Here is a 19,480-nt window from a genome sequence, read left to right as displayed (position 1 = left end):
TCTTTCCACCATGTGGGGGCATAAAATGTCTGTATTTTAGTCAGATCATTTGGGAACAAAATACTTTTCAAAAGCAGGATGATTAGCATTTGATGGATATCACTTTGCTTTTACATTTTATTTTACGCCTGCAGTGAGGAATGCAAACTTATGACAAAAAGACCTTCTGAAGATATTTCTAATTTGTTGGAGCCGCATCACTGCCTTTGAAGCTTTGGATAATATTTACAGAAAGCATTAGAAAGGCTTCATTAGTTTCACAAAGTATGTTTCTTCATCCACTGTAGTTAGACTGAATGATAGAATTTGTTTTCCCTATCAGCTGCTTTTCAGAACCAATTTTCTGATCCATCTCATCACCCAAACATGAATAGTAGTTTTACAAACGGTAAAGCACACAAATCAAGGAAAAAGATGGCAGGTTTGATGCTTTTCTTGATGGAAACACGTTAACCTCAGTAATGCGAGTTAAAAAAAGAGCACAGCAGAGAAAAATGTGTCATTTTCTTTACTGAATTAAAGGATCAACATGCCTCACTGAAGGAGATCTGGACGTTTGTGACTGCAGCTCAAAGCGATACAGTGCAGAGACATACTGCTTTGAATGATAAATGCTGCAGATTCTTCACCAATAACCAATTTCTCAAGTCATATTTCTGGCCACTTTGATGGATAATCCCTCCATCTAATACCCAAGCCACTGTGAAAAAGAAGAAAACACTCAGTAACTTACATACATAATGTCCAGACACTTCTCTCAGTAACTTAGCAGCTTCCAGCGAGCAAGAGGAAGCCGGTAAGTGAGACTTCTACCCAGCATGCCTTGTGTTTGCAAACAATTGGGGCCAATCAATGCTTTAATCGGAGGCAGCAGGAACAAATCACGCCGAATAGCTGTAGACAGCTGGGCTATGGGACGAGCAGGAGGGAGCGGGAAGCTGGCAACCCAAAAATAATGAGCCTAATAAAAAGTTACCCCACTGCCTTTTCTTAATAAAAACAGTGAATTATATGAACAAATCTAAAGACCTGAAATTCCCCCGAGAGGGAATTTTTTTTCATTTAATACTGTACAACTGACAATCTTTTGTACAATGACCATAATACCATATAAATAACCTCAAACACTCCTAAACAGTGCTCTAAAAGAAAAAAAAAAACAAAACCGATGGATGGTTTTACTTTACAGGAAATATACATACAGAAGGTTGAATGAAATACACTGAAAGCAGCATTTATCTTATGACAAAGATATCTAACATTATACTCATGGTAAATATAGCTACCTGTGTGCTTCTGTAGACAAACCATTGATATTATGGTCCGGTTTTGACATCAATACAATCCTTGTGTTGTCTCGTTCTAGTTGGCAAGTAAACATGAACAAAGTTGAAAAGGTTCTCAGAGTTTCTTATCTAATGCTTTATCTATAGTATTTACAATTTCAAATGTTTTCATGTGTTTTTTTTTCTTCCTCTAAATGCTTCCTTCAAAGAGCAAAAAGACAGACCACAATGGTGAAACTGCGTCAGGTCTGAACACTCTGGAATTTAGAGCCAGTTTGGAATGTAAAAAAACAGAAGTAATCTCGGGCATTTTGTTCGGATCTTTTTTTCCTTTTTGATGCTTTAAAAAGTCACAGTGATTTCACTTGGCAGTGAATAAAACAAGAGATACAAGAAACCTCTCCAAACCCTTTCATTAGAAGTCTATTTTTCCATCAGCGTGGACAAAGTTGAGGCAGTTTAGAGAACTCGTAGCTCAACAAACAGAAAGACACTCCAGAGACAGATGGTGAAAATCAACCTTGAAGTGAATGTTTTCCTTTCAATTCATTTTTCTCTCCACTGTGTCATAAATTCATCCAACTAACTATATTGAATAAACTGTTTAAAAGGCAGATAATTCCAGAGTGTTCGCACCGTATCGCCTACTCCTAATTGTGGCCCACAGTAATGAACAATATTTTATCTACGGTCAAGAGTCTGCATAGCACACTGTACACAGTATGAGTCCAAGTCAGTAATTGGGCCAAGCTAAAGATGATGCTCACTTCCAAAGCCTCCACAGCCAGCCAAAAGTTAAAGAACATTTTCAAAGAGGTGCATTGATCTCATGATGTTTTCATCCTGCGGACGAAAAAAAAAAAAGAAACAATGCAATGATTACTAATTCATGCCAACAGTACTCAGAGCAGATGTGTCGGGGGGATCCAGCTTACATTTTGGCAACAATCGATGAACTCATCTATGGTTACCACGCCGTCTTTATTCTTATCCATCTTCTGTTGGAGAGGGAGAGGAGAGGAGATGAAAAACTAAATCTAAAGCCTCAAAAACGGGACAATTACTGCTGCCGGCCGTTTCACTTGCCTGAAAGAAAACTTCTACATGCTGGCGAGGCGTCTCCTCTTTGAGGACGGGGTACGTGCATTTTCCCATCATGTCGTAGATGGCCTTCATTATGTCCAGCATTTCCTACGACGCAGAGAAAAGAGTCACATCTCGCAAATTGCAGACAAACATGCTTCTATGCGCAGAAGTTTTGAGTGAGGTAACGTCTGCTGCACTCATATAACTTGTGTTTAAGGTGTATTCCAATCACGTAGGAGCATGAGTGGATATCAGACAGAAATCAGCCCTGAGTTAAAGACCCCCTCCAGTGATAATCAAGTCTTTTTTACCTTGTTATCAGGTTGAAATGGTGTTTTTATATAAGTCACATCATCAGTAAGACAAGCCTGCTGCATTCTGTATCGCTGTTCTCCCTCCCTCCCCCACCCCCCTCCAGCGAAGAGCTTAAATTCCATAGATGTGCATGGTGCAGCGCTACATGTAAGCTAGGACTTTAAAATGGAACAAAACAGAGTACTGGTGATGGTGTGTTGCTTTAAATTCAGAAGTTTGAGAACAGATCTGAGAATTTAAATGAGTCTCCCAGTGGCAACTATTTTGTCTTTTATTTGCGACATTTGTGAATTGAAATGAAAAAAAAAAAAAGGCACCAAAGCCAACGCAGCATTTTGCCAAATGACATCACACTGTGGCAAAAGCAGAACACGGTGGAATTCATTGTATTTCAACCAGTGTTCAAAGAGACGTACCTCTTTAGTGATATATCCATCTTTATTGATGTCGTAAAGGTTGAAAGCCCAGTTGAGTTTTTCCTGGACTGTGCCTCGCAGCAGGATTGAGAGGCCCATAACAAAATCCTGGAGTGGAAACAAGATTTCCAGACAATTATACAAAATATCACATTTAAAATCTAGCTTTAATGAAAGAAAACAACAAAGTCAAGATGCATGCTTAACATGTGAGGGTGTTCGTATGTTAACGTTCTGCCTGCATGCACTACTGCATGTCAGGTATTAATTAGAGGCAAATGACGAAACAGCCAGAGTGCAGACGCTATAAATCAAAAATCCCTCATTATTCAAATTATTAGCCGACTCATATTTTGTGCGGGCCCTCAGGGAATCCCCTGTACTTTTAAAACAGGATGGACTGCACATTAGCCAGGGAGGCTTCGCTTTGGCATCATGACAGTCTTTCTGTCCTAATAAGCAAATATGTGCTCTTCATAAATATTAATTTGATGTTGATAGCAAACTTGGCGAGGCTAAATTAACACGATGGGGGCTGCAGGTTGCATAATGCTCTGGTATAAAGCGCTGAAAGTGTGCTCAGCATCAGTATTGTAGGAGTGGTTTTTTTCCTTTTGAAGTCTGAATTTTCAAGGTTTTTATGAAATAGTTACTTTAGGTGTAGCAAGCTGCTAAAGCAAAGCAAACTCACCTCAAAACTCACAGAGCCATTGTGATCTGTATCAAATGCATTGAACAGGAAGTGTGCATATGTTGAAGCATCTATACGGAGAAGAACAAAAGAAACCTGTGTGATTATTACAGATCAGATACCGCAAACAAGATGATGGACTGAAGCAACGTTTTTGTAGAACTTCAAAGAAAACAGCTCCACAATGAGAGAACAATACACTCAGAGCTAAGAGTTTTATCACTGTTTCTCTTGTGGGGCACCATTATATTTACTGGCCTGCCCTTTTTCTCTCTGAACAGATATATCAAAGCCTCCTAATGTTTTCTCTCCTTTTCCTCGGGTAGAATCTTTGCATAATGATCAGGGCCGACAGTGAGAAACTCAAGGCTCCCTAAATACAAACTATTTCTCACAGTCACTGCTTTTTCTCAGATGGAAGGTTAATCTGAAGTGGTCTGGATTTTTTATTTTTTATTTTTGAAAACATGAGACAATTCCTGTCGATCCAGCACACGGAGGAGAAAAGAAACAGCTGTGAAAGGGAACAGAAGCTGGAAAAAACCAAGCAGTGGGCACAGACCTCCTTGAGGAAAGAACTGTGAGTAGATGTCTTTAAAAGTTTCCTCGTTGACGACTCCACTGGGGCATTCCTGGAAGACAAAATGTAATTGCACAGGTTATTCATCATCTACATTAAAGACTCCCTCCTACATTAAAGGCCTTGTTTTAAGACGTGCCAATCATGGTTGAGTGTGGCTGAAATTTGAAACTTCCAGCAAATAAACTTGGCTCAAAGTTCAGGGGGAAGCTGCATTTAGAACAGAAATGGATCCATTTCTGTACGCTTTTTTTCAATCGATCAAAAATTTCTAAACTGTTGTTTTAAATTATGCTTTTTTAATTGCCAATGTTACACTTTAAATGACAGATTGCAGGATTATGCACGCAGGACTCTAATGGACTTAAATAGAGATTGAGTAGACGTGGGCAGATTTTAATCCAAAGAGGACGTGGCCACCCACAACCACCCTTTGGCTCCGCCCCTGTTGGTTTGTGGACTAACAATAATAAATAAAGCCTCGAGTCTGGAGTTTGGTCATTGGCATCTTCATCTTTTGAAACCGGATGTGATGATCAAGGGCAGTATCTGACTTAAGGACACTATTTACTCTCTGGTATGTTTTCAGATGTGAAGGATTACGCTGCTTTGGACGCTTGTTGGGTGTACAGTTGGGCAGTGCACAATAGACGACTGACCGCTGCTGTTCAACACAAATCCACACACGATTCATTCTCTTATGGCTCTGCCAACACTGGCTGCATCGGATTAGACAAAATTTCACCCAAAGGCTCTCTGCACTTAGATCTTAAACTGGACCAAAGTTTTCCCCTCAAACAGTTCAGCAAAAACTAATTTCCAAAAACATTTGAGGCAAAAAATAAGATATGCAGCTGCTGAATCTGTCTTCATTTTAAAAGAGTCAACGTTTACTTTAAAGGTTTTGGGCGATACCTCAAATGAACAAGGAGCAAGGAGCAGGCAACATGATGTCCAGTCTCTCAAAACGCAATGAGAAGCTACCAAAATGTATTGTACACACACCGACAATAATGGTAACTGCAGATCCTGTCGACACGTACCATCATACAGTAGCCACAGTCTATTTTACTCTAAATGTGACCATAATTTACAAAATGAACATCATGCTGTATTTAAGGAGGCTTTAGACTAGCAAGTGAGACCATAAATCTACTTGAGAAATATTCATTGAGGCAACACATCAAGTCAGAAGTGGGATCATTTTCTCACAGACTTCTATACAATCACACACCCTGCTGGCCCTTTGAGAGAATGCAGATTTAAGTCAGTTTCTCATTGGCTTCACTTTTCAAACCTGAGGCAGATTGAAAAATTTGAGTTCAAGGTAAATTTTCTGTGAAAATATGTCTTTAGAAAGGGAGCATTTTATTCTGTCAAGGATTCATTTTCGTAACTGCCACCCCCCATGTAACAGTCAAAAACTCAGTTTGGACGTATTCAGGCTGTGCAACCATCCAAGCCTAAATAGATATCTTGTCCTCAGCTATTCGAGGTCACCCACCTGTGGTTGTCTGGTAGCATTCATTGAAAAAGACTGAATACTCTTACATAACACCTCCGACAAAGACGCTTTTGTCTCCTTTCAAAGAACCGAAGACGTGGTGGACGACCTTCCTCAGAGTAGCGTGGTGATAAATGCAAGTAGTTTTGCAGGTTCAATTTCACTCTCTTGGTGCGAGACTGCACACTGCACACTTTGGCAGGATATTGAATTTAGAAGCCGAGCAAATGCTTCACCTGTATGGGCAATTTCCAGAGTAGGGCCGCACGTTTCTCTTGGTTTTCTATATAAGAAAATTGCCATAGTGGAGGCTGATGGAGGGAATAAAAAGATAAAGAGGACTGTGGGTACAACAATATGAACAGCTTTCTGATATGACAAAAGGAAGAAATACTGAAGATGAGATACACATATGAACTTCTGCATCAAGATATTATGTGGCACTATGTAAAAATTTAAAGTTTAAAGCAAAACAACCTGGAGAGTTTGCTGCTGCCTGACTTTTGCTCCATGTCTCTGGGATAATGGGGTGTCAGAGAGAGAAACTATTCTGTCAGTACGAGGAACTTCATAAGATTCACAGGGCACACTGGCTTTCCTGCTTCCCGTGACCACGTCTGATCAGTCACTGAGGGAAGCAGAGCAGTGGGAGCGAGAAAATAAAGATGAAACTTTGTTGTCTTGCTTCAAACGGGCTTCTTGTGTTTCAAACTGAAAGGATGCTGCAAGGTTGTCTGCACAAGTCCCCTGACGCTCTGCCTCTTTGTCTCACAGACCCAGTTGCAAATCTTGTAAAGTGAGGTGAGACAGGGTTTTGGGGAAGTTGAGGGGATAGAGTGAATACAAGTTTGTCTTCATATTGTTGTTTGTCAGCCTGTGACCTGATTAATGAAGTCTGAGAGACACGGGCTGGTCCATTATATTGATCCTCATGATGACCCGAGGAGAAAATTGTTCTCCACTGCAGGCAGAATAAAGAGACATCTAAATTATATTGGTCATTCACTGTGAAAACGGTTCAAGTTTTTGATGTACACTCAAATTTCAAAAGGAAAGCAGTTCATTTAGTCTCTTTGCTACCAAGAGTTAGATGAGAAGACGTCCAGTATGAAGCCAAATGATGTGACGATGCAGTTAGCTTAGCTTAGCTATGAGACTGAAAGCTAAAGAAGGAAGCTACTATAGCTCTTCAATTCAAATCAAGGCAAATGTAGGCCCAGCAGTGCTTTGAACGAAATGCTAAAATCAGCATAAAAACAAAACATCCTCAGACTTTTCTCTTCTAAATCTATATCGTGAGGATGCTAACATTTGCCAATTAGCACAATCAATCAATTGTAATTTGTCTATATAGCACCTTTCACGCAGCGAAATGCATTTCATAGTGTTTCACAGATGACTGATCAGTCAGACAGGACATGCAGAAAGTATAAAAAAGCAACAATTAAATGACATAAATAAAAAGATCAAAAAGACAAAACTGATAAATTGATAAGAAAATGAAAACTTGATGGTTAGATTAAAATCAAAGCATGAAAATACAAAAAATGAAGAAAAAATACATAGAATTAGATTAAAAAACAGCACATCATAAAATACAACAAAACAATATACAATGGGATCAAAAACAAAGCATACTGTAAAAACACAATTAAACAACACAATGAGATGCAATGAAATTAAAATGAAAAATGAAAAATTTAAATAATAAAAAATACAGTTAGACTAAAAAACTAAACTAAAAACGCTGCAAAATACTAAGAAATAGATGAAAATAAAAATACTATAAAGATAAATACAGCTGGATTAAGAAATAAAACAAACATGAAATAAAACTAGATTTAAAACTTGATAACAGATTTAAAAGACAAAGACAGAATAACATATGAAGTTTAAAAACAGATAAACTGTAAAATGAATTAACTAGACTTGCCTGAGACAGTCAGCTTCAGTTGTCTGAGGCCAACTGAAGGTGACTGAATTGTCATTAAAGTTGCAAGTATTTAGTCATAAACTAAATATGTAAACAAACTTTTAAATTTTGATCTGAGGACGGTGCCACATATGCAGTCTCCTCAGCCGCTTCACTTTTATCTCAATTGATTGGGTTCTAAATGTCATTTTAAATGGATGAATCTACTTTGTTGCAATCTAAACCCAATAACCTACAGTACAATGACTTCCACTGAGTCTTCTTCAAAGTATTAGACTAAGGGTCCTAAAGCTTTTGCAAAAGAGAGATTTAAATTCTTGCTTTTTACGAGCTGTTTTTGTTCACTCGTGAGTTACTGAGAGTAGTTTGATGGGAGAAAATGCCATTTTAGGTACTTGAAATGAAGTGTAAAGCATAATAAATTGTGCAAAAAATAAAGGGATGATTGCATCTAAAGGACAAATATACAAAATCAACCTTCTCCTTTAACTTTTAGCAAGGAAATAAATACATTCAAAAGCTCCATTCATCTTATTTTAACCAGCAATTTCACTTTGTAAGACTACAAAAATGCTTTTCTAGGAAACTGTGGTCATCATACAAACTGTATCCACCCTGAAAGCAAAATTACTCTCCAGCTGCTTTGCACATTTGACACAGCGGATATTTCTTTGTTGTTTACTCCTGTTAATTAGCGCTTTGTTTATGTTCGACAACAGTGCAGAGGACGGTCTCCTAACAGTCAGCCTTTTGTTGGAGTAATAACACAAGAAAACACCACGTGGTGAAGTACTTAAATCGGGGAGGGGGGTTTTGAAACCCATAATTCACGTCTGATCTAGAATCTCAGCACATCTGTGTGTGTCTGTGTGTGTGTATTTACACAGACAGACAATTACAGCTGCCAACATGAATAACACACTCATTAAGTAGGACGCTAATATTCGAATGGCTGTCTTCCACGTCCTCTGTTGTCTCTAACTCACCAAGGAAAATGAAAGGTCAGTAAAACTTAGCGATTGCTGAACCGAGTCTCGCACTGACGGCATCTGATTGCATTTTATCTTCTTTTCAGTCCCATGATGACACCAGCAAGGGAGGCAGTTTTTCAATAGAGAATAAAGCCCGTGCGTGTCATCTAGTTACCATGTACAACACAGTGGCTTAGCAATTCAATTTAAAGTTCAGAGAAATACTTAGATTCTGACTAAAAGTCCCCCAGGATAAACTTTGATCTAAGCTATAAGTCAGGACCTTATTCACACTCTGTTCTTAACATAAATTATTCATATCGGGCTCTTGGTAAGGCTGTTTTCTTATACTTTATATTAGTAAAACAGAGAGCAGATGAATGAATTACCCAGTCAATTACATTAAGCTATTTTACATTCAAAAGTAATTCATTAGGTTATTTTCTTTCCCTATCCCACCCCCACATCTATATATTTACTTGTAAATGGTAAAGAACAACTGGAGTATTATTAGTGGTATGTCGTGTCGAATGATAAACAACGAGGATATAATTTTCCACTTGCCCTTGGACGCTGCTTCTTTTTGCACATTATTCGGTGCTCATTACATGGAGTGAGCGATCAGAAAAACGTATTTGTATTCATTCGATATGCTTGTAAAATGTGCTCATCCGTGATAATAAAATCACAAATACAATCTGTGAAATGCAAAACTGGCCAGGCATGAAATTCCTGTCGGAGACTTGTGAAGCGATGCAGCAATAAGCGGTGTGGAGGAACAAAATATACCTGCGAACGGAGACGCCACGACTGTTGGAATAGAAATTAAGAGATCTTAATCTAAGTCAGTGCCTCAGACTGCGAACACAGTAAAAAAAAGAGCAGATTTAGTGAGACGCAAGGGCAATATTGTGTTTTTTCTTGCAACCTGGGGTCAAGGGATTAATGGAACAATGGATTTTCTCATTCCTCTGAGGTGACCTTTGCTCATATTCCACCTTAAGAGCAGCACCCAGAACCAGAGGTCTTGTTTCGATCTCTGCTAAACATCCTGCAGGATTTCAAACAAAAGCTCCACTTTGACTCGAGAAGTTTGTTCCTGCACACCCTGCTGCTGCATTACAGGCGTCTGACTTGCTTCAAAACCATGGACATCAAGGACAAAGGGCCAAACTTCTCATCATGGGCACCAGGCCAGCTCTTATTAGTCTAGCCGGCTTTTAAAAGCGCTCCTTCATTGTTTCAATGTCACCGGGTTGGGGTAGGACGAGCTGTTTGACCCCGGCAGTTAACAAAATGAGCTGCTCTATGGGCTCAGTGACGGAGATAAGCTGTTTAATTGCTGTAATCTAAGTGCTATTACCTTTTCTTTGTCCAGTTTAGGACTTCTGTCTAATTACACAGCGGAGATGAGTGACTTACTAAATCAAACAGAAGATAATTCAAACCACAAAAGGAATCTGCAGCAACTCAAGGTTGCACTTGAACACAGTGGTGTGTGGAGCTGAATACTGACATCAGCATGCTCAGCTAACAATGCTAGCATGCTAATGTATAGCTGGCATAATAGGCTTCAGAAAAAAACAACAACTGGGCTTCTTTTGTTCATTCTTGGGGATATTTTTGCTCTCATCCAAGAGGCTTCTTAAAAAACAAAAGAAATCCAGTTGCTTTTGACTGAAGCTCTTAGGATTTCCATCACCGAGTTGCACAAAATATGTTATTTGTAAAATATTAGATTCATATATTAAACACTTTATGAGAGAGAGAGAGAGAGAGAGAGAGAGAAATCCCTCTCCACCCATTTTCAGCAGAATCTCTCAAAAAATATGAAGGATAAAACCATGAACTTTTCACTGTTAGTTCTCATCATGTCACCAACTGAGAATCTGCATATTGGAGAAGTAGGTCAAATCGTCTCTGGTTATGGGTGAGTTGAAATACGACACACATTTAGGCTCATATTAACAAATAAACAGATAGAGGTCAACTAGTGATATTTTCTGAATCATGTAATTTTGTGTCACAATAATACAAAATTAAACACTGAATGCTTTTTAATATGAAATACATCACAAAAATGAAATAATCAGTATTATTGTTGACGCGGAGAAGTTGTACCACAAAACCAAAAATATTGCTAGATAGTCTGATCCAGATGGAACAAGATGTAGAGCTTCAAACTGGTTAAAGATAAAGAAAAAGTTACCAGCAAATCAGAGCTGGTCAAGTAGAAGTAACCTGTTGATTTGAGATGGAATAACCCACATGAGGCTGATGGAATGTATTGAATCAGAAACCAAAGATGATGATATAGATGATAAATTAGGAGGTTCCCAAAGTTTCCACAGTTCATTTGGAAAGGTACTTAAATATATGTAAGTCTATCTCATTGTAGCCCTTAAGGGAAGCTGAGGGCATCAGTATGAGGAAGGATTCATCATGTGGAGGCCATGAATGTCTGTTCACAACTACTTTAAAGTCCATCTTGGAAATCCTCTGGGCACCGTGAAAATCTCTGCAGAATCTCTCTTACAGCTGTTGAGATATTCCAGTTTGGATCTAGAGCTTTGCTGCTAGTGTGGTTAAAAATAAAATGCAAAACTGTTATGTGAAAAAAAAAAAGAAGATAAAAGACTGGAGCTTGTCTATAAACATCTGCAACGCCGTCTCCCTGAGCGTCAGATGAAGTCAGGCAGGGTGTGTGGCACAAATTAAAGGCCTCATTAGTACACTTCTTACCTCTCACTGTCTCCAGTGGACTAATGGGCCGGCATTGCAGGGACTTGGCTGGAGCACAGTGCAGGCTCAACAGGAAACTGAAGCCCCATGGGAATTCCACTATCACAGGACTCTCGCTATCCTCTTTCATTGCTCGACAATTTGGGTTGGGTTAATTCTGGGTCATCTCATTACGCCTCACACCAGAGGTGACAGTGAAGTGAGGTGGTTTTATATTTGCTGCTCTCAATCCCTTCATCCTGGATCGCTCATCAGTAATCGTCCGTCCTGGGTTTGAGGGATGACCTAATTATCCCCACCGCAGTGAACAATGTACAGAAATTTCAATTTTCCCTGCTAAGCACAAACTTGGGCATTTTAACATTTAGTGCAATATACAGATGATTCAGCGAACTTGTATTCCTCGGATGCCTGACTGTTTACTGCTGCACCAGCGAAAGAGTGACAACTGAACAGTGATGAAAACTAGAAGGAAAATGAGCTGTTTGAGTGCTAACGACAGAAGATGTTGCGGAATAAATCAAAGAAAATTGAAGAAAAACACGCTTTTTTTTTATATCCAAGAGAAAGATATGCCCGAGAGAGAACAAAGCCCTCTGAGTTGTACATTATGTGTGGCGCTGAGGCTGCATGGTGGCCTTGTCACTTACATTCTTGAAGCCACGGTACAGGATCTGGAGCTCCTTGCGGGAGAAACGTGTCTGGGCTTCGAGCTGCTCCAGGCCCTCGGGGCGATGGCGGACTGCAGATAGTTCAAGCTCATCTTCAACGCTGTCTGGAGGGTAGGAGGGAGAAGGTCAGATGTGAACAGATGCCGGCGAGAGTCGTTGCAAATTTGCATTTTTTGAAGCTGGGATTCTCGATCACACTTATAAATATCGGCAGCAGCTTTGCGAATAAACTCAGACATGTAGCAACACCTCAGTTCAAAATGCCAAAATCCAACAAGCTGCCAAGAAGTGGCATCACGTCCTCGATAAATCCATTCAAATGAGTCAATTCTGAATCCCTTTCACCTCATTAGAACAGGTTCCTCTGTTTGGATCCGTTACAAACCCAAACTAAAATCTGAATGCCCTTTTCTTCTCTACAACAAACACACAGTAAGGATAATTGGTGTTATTGAGACCCCAGAACACAACAAACGGTCATGGCAGAGAGCTTCTTCATGAAAGAGGGCGGCTGAACCCTGTGAAGTGTTTTAATGGGCCTGTAATGATGGCAGATGCTGTCTGGGCACTGTCACTGACTGCACTGTCCTCGCAGCGCAGCATTTGACTTGTCTTGTTGGCGCAGGGCCTCTCATATACCTGAAGTGTGACATGCTGTCTAAGTGCCTCATTAGCTCCAACAGTCTTATTGTGGCATACAGCCAAAAGGCCAAATCTTCTAACAGACCACAATTAACCTGCTGCTATCATGCTAATGGTGTGCAGTCATAGATGAATTTACCCGATTTATTTTTGTGGAAATAAAACATCTGCTTGAGCTCATTTTCATCATCACATTTGTCTAGAAGCTACATCTGTGTAAATAGTAGATTCATCTGCAACAACATTTAGCTTTGAGTAATTTCAGACTACACAAATAATCTGCAATCAGTAGCACATCACTTCACACATCCAACAAGCATTTTGTGAACTTCTACAAAACCAAAGCGCTCCACAGGAAACCGTAAACAGGATTTCTAAAAATGAGTGTTGTAGCTGAAATGCAGCTCCAGCAATCACAGTGTATAGTGAGTGTTTGCTCTAATACAAGGAAAACCACAAGAAGGAAAAAAAAAAGACAAACAACAAAAAATCAGCAGAGAGAAAGAGAGACATAGAGAGAAAGAGCCTTGGAAGAGCCACTTGCTTTGATTACTGGAGGATGACTTTTTGGCTGTGGAGCATGGAAAGAGCCTCATGAGTCGAGCTCTCACTCCGCGCTTGTGGACAATCTGAGGGTAACCTGGGAAATATAGCATGAGGTCTTGTTGTTACCCAGGAAACTAACAGCCTCAGTACATCTTAGGAAAGTGGGCATGCATCAGGGGAGGGTTTATTAAGGCTGATAAAGATACAAGGTTACTTTTCTGCTTCTTCAGGACAACAACACAGAATTTAAACCTGCACCAGGCAGCATCAAAAGACAAGGCTTGAATTTGGCAGACTTTAAAACCAGAGAAATGATTTAATTAGTCCTTGGTAGTGCTCTGTGAAGCTTCACCTCTACACAGTGGTGCTTTGGGCTGAATGCTAATGTGAGAAATCCAACAAGCTCACAGAGACAAGGCAAAAAATATGGATGCTGAGCAGTAATGATGTTCTTCTTCTTAGTTTAGCTTGTTTTCGGATGACTTTCGCTAAATAACAGTAAACACAAAATTAAATGGGAGATATTGGGACAAGTGTCTGTTGAAAGTTTTGTTGCCATTCCATGGAGTAGTTTTTGAGAAATTTCAATCTGGACCATTTGGTACATCAATAGATTGGCTTTTCCAACCACACAAACATGGAAAATTTCCAGCATCAAAATGAAAAATAAGATTTGTTTTTAAATCAGTTTTGTTGATTGGGGTTTCATCCACTTAAGCATAATAGACATTTTTTTTATTTATCAAATGCCATAGTCTGCAGAGAGAGGTTTTTAGCACCCACTACAGAGGTTTGTAGCAAGCTGAATATGTAATCAAAGTCAGAAATTGACTGATAAACTGCGCAATTGTAAAAATAAATAAAAATTCTGTGAAAATCTGGAAGCATGGGTGTCAGAAAAAATATGCTAAAATCTGATATAACTCGAGTAAAACACTGAAACTTAACGGCTTTGTATTATAACAAATTACTATTTAAAAAACAGATTATTGAAGTAGACAGTTTTTTTTCCTTTTTTTAAAATGCAAATTAGTACTTTATTTCTGTGATTTACAAAATATCTGTAATTTAAAAGAAATGTGAAAATCTCAGTAAAACAAACTGAAAAAAATGTTAAAAATACTGACCATTTAATAATTTTTCTTTCAAATAACAGCAAGAATCTATGAAATAATACTTTTTGATGTGATTTCAGTACAATAAAAATAGTGTGATTTTATGATCAAATATTGGAAATGAATGAATTACCATATATAAAAATACAGATTTTTGATGTGGATTTTTTTTTAAATAGTTTTTACATTTTTTGCAGTTAATATGTAAATTAATACTTTTTTCTATGATATTTGTCAATATTTTAATATATAAATTGATCACAAAATTACAATCTGTTAAAAACATCCATTTTTTTAAATTTCATATTATTTCATCCTGTATCAGGAAACTGGTTCAAGTTCAAGAATGGCATCACTGCAAGTCAAGAGGCAGTAGTTCACTGGGTTACATTTCTTATTAATGAGTCTCTAAGCACATTGTAGGTCACCGGTGGAAAAGACAGGCTCTGAATATGATATGGACCCAGTGACCTCCCGACTGGGTGTAAGCTAATATCTTATCAGGTGTCATCTTTTTTTCCCCCACACTCTCCATACAACAAAGGAACCAGAGTGGACTATCCGAGGTGTGAATGGATGACACGGTACACTGCAGAAACACTCCTGTTCTAGGCAGCACCGCCGTGCGAGTGTGAAAGTCATTAAGTCCACAGCCTCGCCTTAAAAGTTGCACAAATCCATTTCCCCTGCCACTCCGGGGTATTCTGAAAAATTTAGTGCCAAGTTTGATGGCAGCGGTGGGCGTTAAGATGAGTCCTTGAGTCTTAATTAATTGTGAGACTGTAGGTAACAGGTAAAAATAATAACAGACGTGAAGCTCATGGCGTGTTTGTAACAAGTCAAACAGATGTCAGGATGGCCGATGGGGGTTTTTAGAGGCCTCCATAAAGCTGGGCTATAAAGAGATGTAGTAGCAACAATTACATCATAGAGCAGAGGAAATTGTGTTATAAATCTCCAACCTGGTCTGGCAACATCATGGAGGTGGAGAGGCTGAGAAAAGCTCAGTGTGCAGCGAGATGGCAAGAGGAAATGATACCCGAAAAATGTTGTTACACTGAATTAAATTAATTACTTTTTATATTAGTCTTTTGGTTATTTTATTGCAGTGATAAGATGTTTTATAGTTACACTAGAGATGCATGATATGTTGCTTTATTCCCTGCTATTCATGGATAAACAAAACTGCCTGGAATGGAGGAAGAATGAAGCTTCTGAAGCTTACAAGAAAAAGTTAAAATCTAACGTGTCAAAGCCATTTCACCCTGAAAATGTACAGAGGTAAACACCACATGCTGTGTTAATGGACTACAGACTGCATAAAATAAACAGAGGTAGCCAGACAATTTTAATAGGGATGACCATTACTCACACTGGGGTGGCAAAGAAATTAGATCTTGCAATTTTTCTCTGCCTGGAAAATCTCTGTAGGTCAAATAATTAATTTGTCTGGTCATTTTCTATTGTCATTCGTTTTTACAGGCATTAAAGTGCACCATGAGGACTCATATATAACAGGCGTTTTTATAAAATCCTTAAATTAGTGAAGATAAAACAATCTGGAACAGTTTTTGCAAATGATGCTTTTGTAAATGTTGATATTATGATATATATCACATTAGGACATAGCTAATTCTATCTTGTCCTATCGGTATGTGTGTAGCCGTTTATCTGGCTTTACTATTGGTTGCATGGATGCGAAGATACTGTACACTTTCACACAGTAGGCACTTGTCAATCATAGAGTAGCCCCAACTTAAAACAGACCGTTTTATTGTCTATTTTACTCTAAATTAAATCCTAAGTCCCAAAATAAACATTATAATGCATTGAAGGAGACTTGAATCTAGCAATTGAAACCAGAAAAATATTTGAAAAATGTTAAATGAGGGAGCAAACCAAGTGAGAAGTAGGGTCATTTTCTCTTCGATTTCTAGATGATCTGACTTGAAGAACCACCCCCTGTTGGCCCTTAGAAAGGATGCAAATTTACAAGGTTACTTTGCAGAGCTGGAGGCTGCACTTCTGTGATTCAAATGCAGTTTGTGCTACAATAAAACCACAGAGCAGATGGTTAAAATCTCCTGGCCCTGGCACTGTGTTCATAACAAAATTACTGTGCACAACAAACTTGACTGCTGTGAAAGATACTGCTGAGTTGTTCCTATTGAAGGCCAATTCATATTGCCCCCTATAATAATGCAATAACTTTGAGAGTTAAAGGATGAAGCTCTCATCTGTTCTTGTTACCTTCCTGACACACACCTTCCTACCTGAGCGGAGATGAGACGTTTGAGTGCCCTCGCTGAGGTTGAATTAGACAGATGTTGCTTTTGTTGCAAAGATATATTGCTCTCGACAGCAAGCTGGCTTTATTTGGAAGCATCGCCGTACTCCAGAGAGACATCTTTTATCCACCTTGGAGCTCAAGGACAATGTCGTGGGCTTCAGTACAGGGCTGAGATTAGGATGCAGTTCAGACATTATGACTGAAAGAGCAAAATCAAACTATCTCTATAATAAAACTAAAAGCATGACTGTTGGTGAAAAGCCGAACCAATGTGAAGGCAATAAAACGTGATCTCCAAAGTGGAATAAAGCAAAGCCTGAGTGACAGAGTGCTTAATCGGGCTGGAAAAGAGCATGCAGTCGTGGCTGGCTAATTAATGTTTGCCCTTTTTATTTTATTGACAAATTGGATCTGACGCTTGACTGTGTGTGTGTGTGTGTGTGTGTGTGTGTGTGTGTGTGTGTGTGTGTGTGTGTGTGTGTGTGTGTGTGTGTGTGTGTGTGTGTGTGTGATAAAGCAGAGAGCAGCTCATGCTGTGCCCTGATGCAAAGGTCAAAGTTCTCCACTTTGCTGAAATTGCACTTATATCCAATTTATCAAACATCCTAAATACGTGTCGTTGTCCTGAAGAATCAAGAAAAGCAAGCAAGCCAATCCTGAAACATTTCACTTACTACGTGCACACACATAGTCTTGTCATACTTTTGCCTTCCTCGAAAGAAAAAAAAAAAACACCAACCACAGCAGCGTTGTGAGCGACAGCAGCTTTAATAGTAGGTCATAGCTGAATGTCCAGCTCATCAGAAATGTAATTCACAGCCTCCTCTGAGAAACAAAGCGACCGTGACCATTTTTGCCCTCCAGCAATACCAGAGAATAAGACTGACCACCCTGTAAGGGTCATAAACAAAGAAAAATGCCTCAGCCATATTTAATTACCATGGGACATATGTAACTAGCTTTGTAGACTGTAGTCATAAAATGGTCTACTACACATATCTTTTGACAAAGCTGCAAAAATACTTAAACCTTGAAAAATGAATGTGAGTATATTACCCCCGAAAATGAGCCTTGACTGATCAATCATGACTCAACTGCTACACTCCCTCAAGGTTTATAATTCAGGACTCATTTATCTTGAAGGTAAGGTCAGGCTGGAGGGTAAAAATCTCACTAGCCTTAAATCAATTGGATCCATAAAGCCAAAAAGAGTGGCTAATAAATAATTGATAAATCTATATCATGCACAAACTAAAATGCATTCAGATGGCCACACTTGGCTGTTGAAAATCAATAAATCTCGGGTCAATCCTTGTACTAAAGTTTGATGAATGGTGAGTTTGTGGCTTCTTGGCTGTGCTATGAGGGTATATGTGCGGTACTTGCTACACAGAGGCAAATGATGGCCCCAGGGACCGCATGGTACAGATGAATTTAATACAGTATGGGCAAAAAAAACCTTATATTAAAATTATTAAATGGACCTTTAATAGGGGAAGTCTATATTCATCTGTGTGAAATTGACCAAGACAGTTTTTAATATCAGACGCTGATTACATTTATCACACACTGCATTTTTATTTCCCCATTGCATGTCTTTTACTGAGCTTTTTCTAAGACTTTTCTCTATAATGTTGTCAAAAACTGTGTGGCTGCATATGTGTGTTAAACAGATGTCTGTTGTGAAGAGCTCCTGTTTGTGTCTCTGTGTGTCTCTAAAATGAGGTCTTAACTTCCGCAGTTTAGCTCCTCGCCGTTTCCTTTAGCACCATGGCGCCAAGAAGGCAGGGCCCACAAAAGTAGGCCATGACTCCAAGGGAGCACAATTTATCCTCCGACAATTACAGTTAGATACTGTTACGTGTACCAGCACCAAGGATGTGAGCCTAGACAGCTTTGGCCTGAAGATCTTCGGCCACAGTTTGGACAGTGGCTCCGGGTTACAGTTAATAGCCAAATTAGTCTAATTGAATCGGTCCCGGTGACCTTTCTACGTTTCACTTAATGCTGAGGATACAAAGGCTTGTTTCCCGGCAGGTAATGTGAAAACCTGTTTAAATAATGAAAGAGCTCATGCAAAGCTGTTTTTTGGGAGGGGGATGAGGAGGGTAGTGACACTGAAAAGAAGAAGAAACTTAAAAAACTGAGCTTCAGATTTAAGCTTTTACAGAAAGACTACAGACATGCAGCAGCTTTGTGAGGCAGTGCTCTCTGGAACCCAGATAATGTATCCATTGGTCAGTATAATTGGTGAATATTGGCTTGCCACACATACGTAGGTCCATCCATCCTTTATCTATACACCGCTTAATCCTCATTAGGGCTGCGGAGGGGCTGGGGTCTATCTCTGCTGACTTAGGGTGAAAGCAAGGGACACCCTGGACTGGTCGCCAGTCTATCGCAGGGCTACATGTAGGGACAAACAATCACACTTACATTGACACCTACAGACATTTGAGAGTTTCCAATTAACCTGAACATGTTTTTGGACTGTAGGAAGAAGCCGGAGTATCCGGAGAAAACCCACACATGCACAGGGAGAACATGCAAACTCCATGCAGAAAGATCCCAAGTAGGCCAGACACGAACCTGGGATCCTCTAGCTGCAAGGTGACAGTGCTAACCACCAGGCCACTGAGCAGCCCAGATATATAGGTATTGATGTAAATGTTTTCAAATATGTTCTGATATG

At 39.3% G+C, this 19,480-nt stretch overlaps 1 protein-coding gene across 8 annotated transcripts in view; it reads right to left on the bottom strand.

Moving 5' to 3' along the window:
* Positions 1-492: 492 nt before the first annotated feature.
* The window catches only part of kcnip4a (potassium voltage-gated channel interacting protein 4a), a 137,491-nt gene continuing 118,503 nt past the window's right edge, over positions 493-19,480 (bottom strand). For 7 of the 8 annotated variants that reach the window (XM_051943889.1, XM_051943887.1, XM_051943886.1 and 4 more), the window contains 7 exons: positions 12,175-12,299; positions 4,357-4,426; positions 3,795-3,865; positions 3,104-3,211; positions 2,373-2,477; positions 2,222-2,284; positions 493-2,129 (listed from right to left, as the gene is read on the bottom strand). In XM_051943889.1, the coding sequence (XP_051799849.1) occupies positions 2,082-2,129; positions 2,222-2,284; positions 2,373-2,477; positions 3,104-3,211; positions 3,795-3,865; positions 4,357-4,426; positions 12,175-12,299 (590 nt within the window). In that variant the 3' untranslated portion in view covers positions 493-2,081. Of the gene's footprint in view, positions 2,130-2,221; positions 2,285-2,372; positions 2,478-3,103; positions 3,212-3,794; positions 3,866-4,356; positions 4,427-12,174; positions 12,300-13,377; positions 13,478-19,480 lie in introns of all 8 variants that reach the window. The other variant, XM_051943885.1, reaches the window with a different exon arrangement.

This window comes from Acanthochromis polyacanthus, chromosome 23, assembly GCF_021347895.1.
Source record: "Acanthochromis polyacanthus isolate Apoly-LR-REF ecotype Palm Island chromosome 23, KAUST_Apoly_ChrSc, whole genome shotgun sequence".
Taxonomy (NCBI): Eukaryota; Metazoa; Chordata; class Actinopteri; family Pomacentridae; genus Acanthochromis; species Acanthochromis polyacanthus.
The sequence above is the reverse complement of the archived record's forward strand: the minus strand, read 5'-3'. Positions and strand labels throughout refer to the sequence as shown.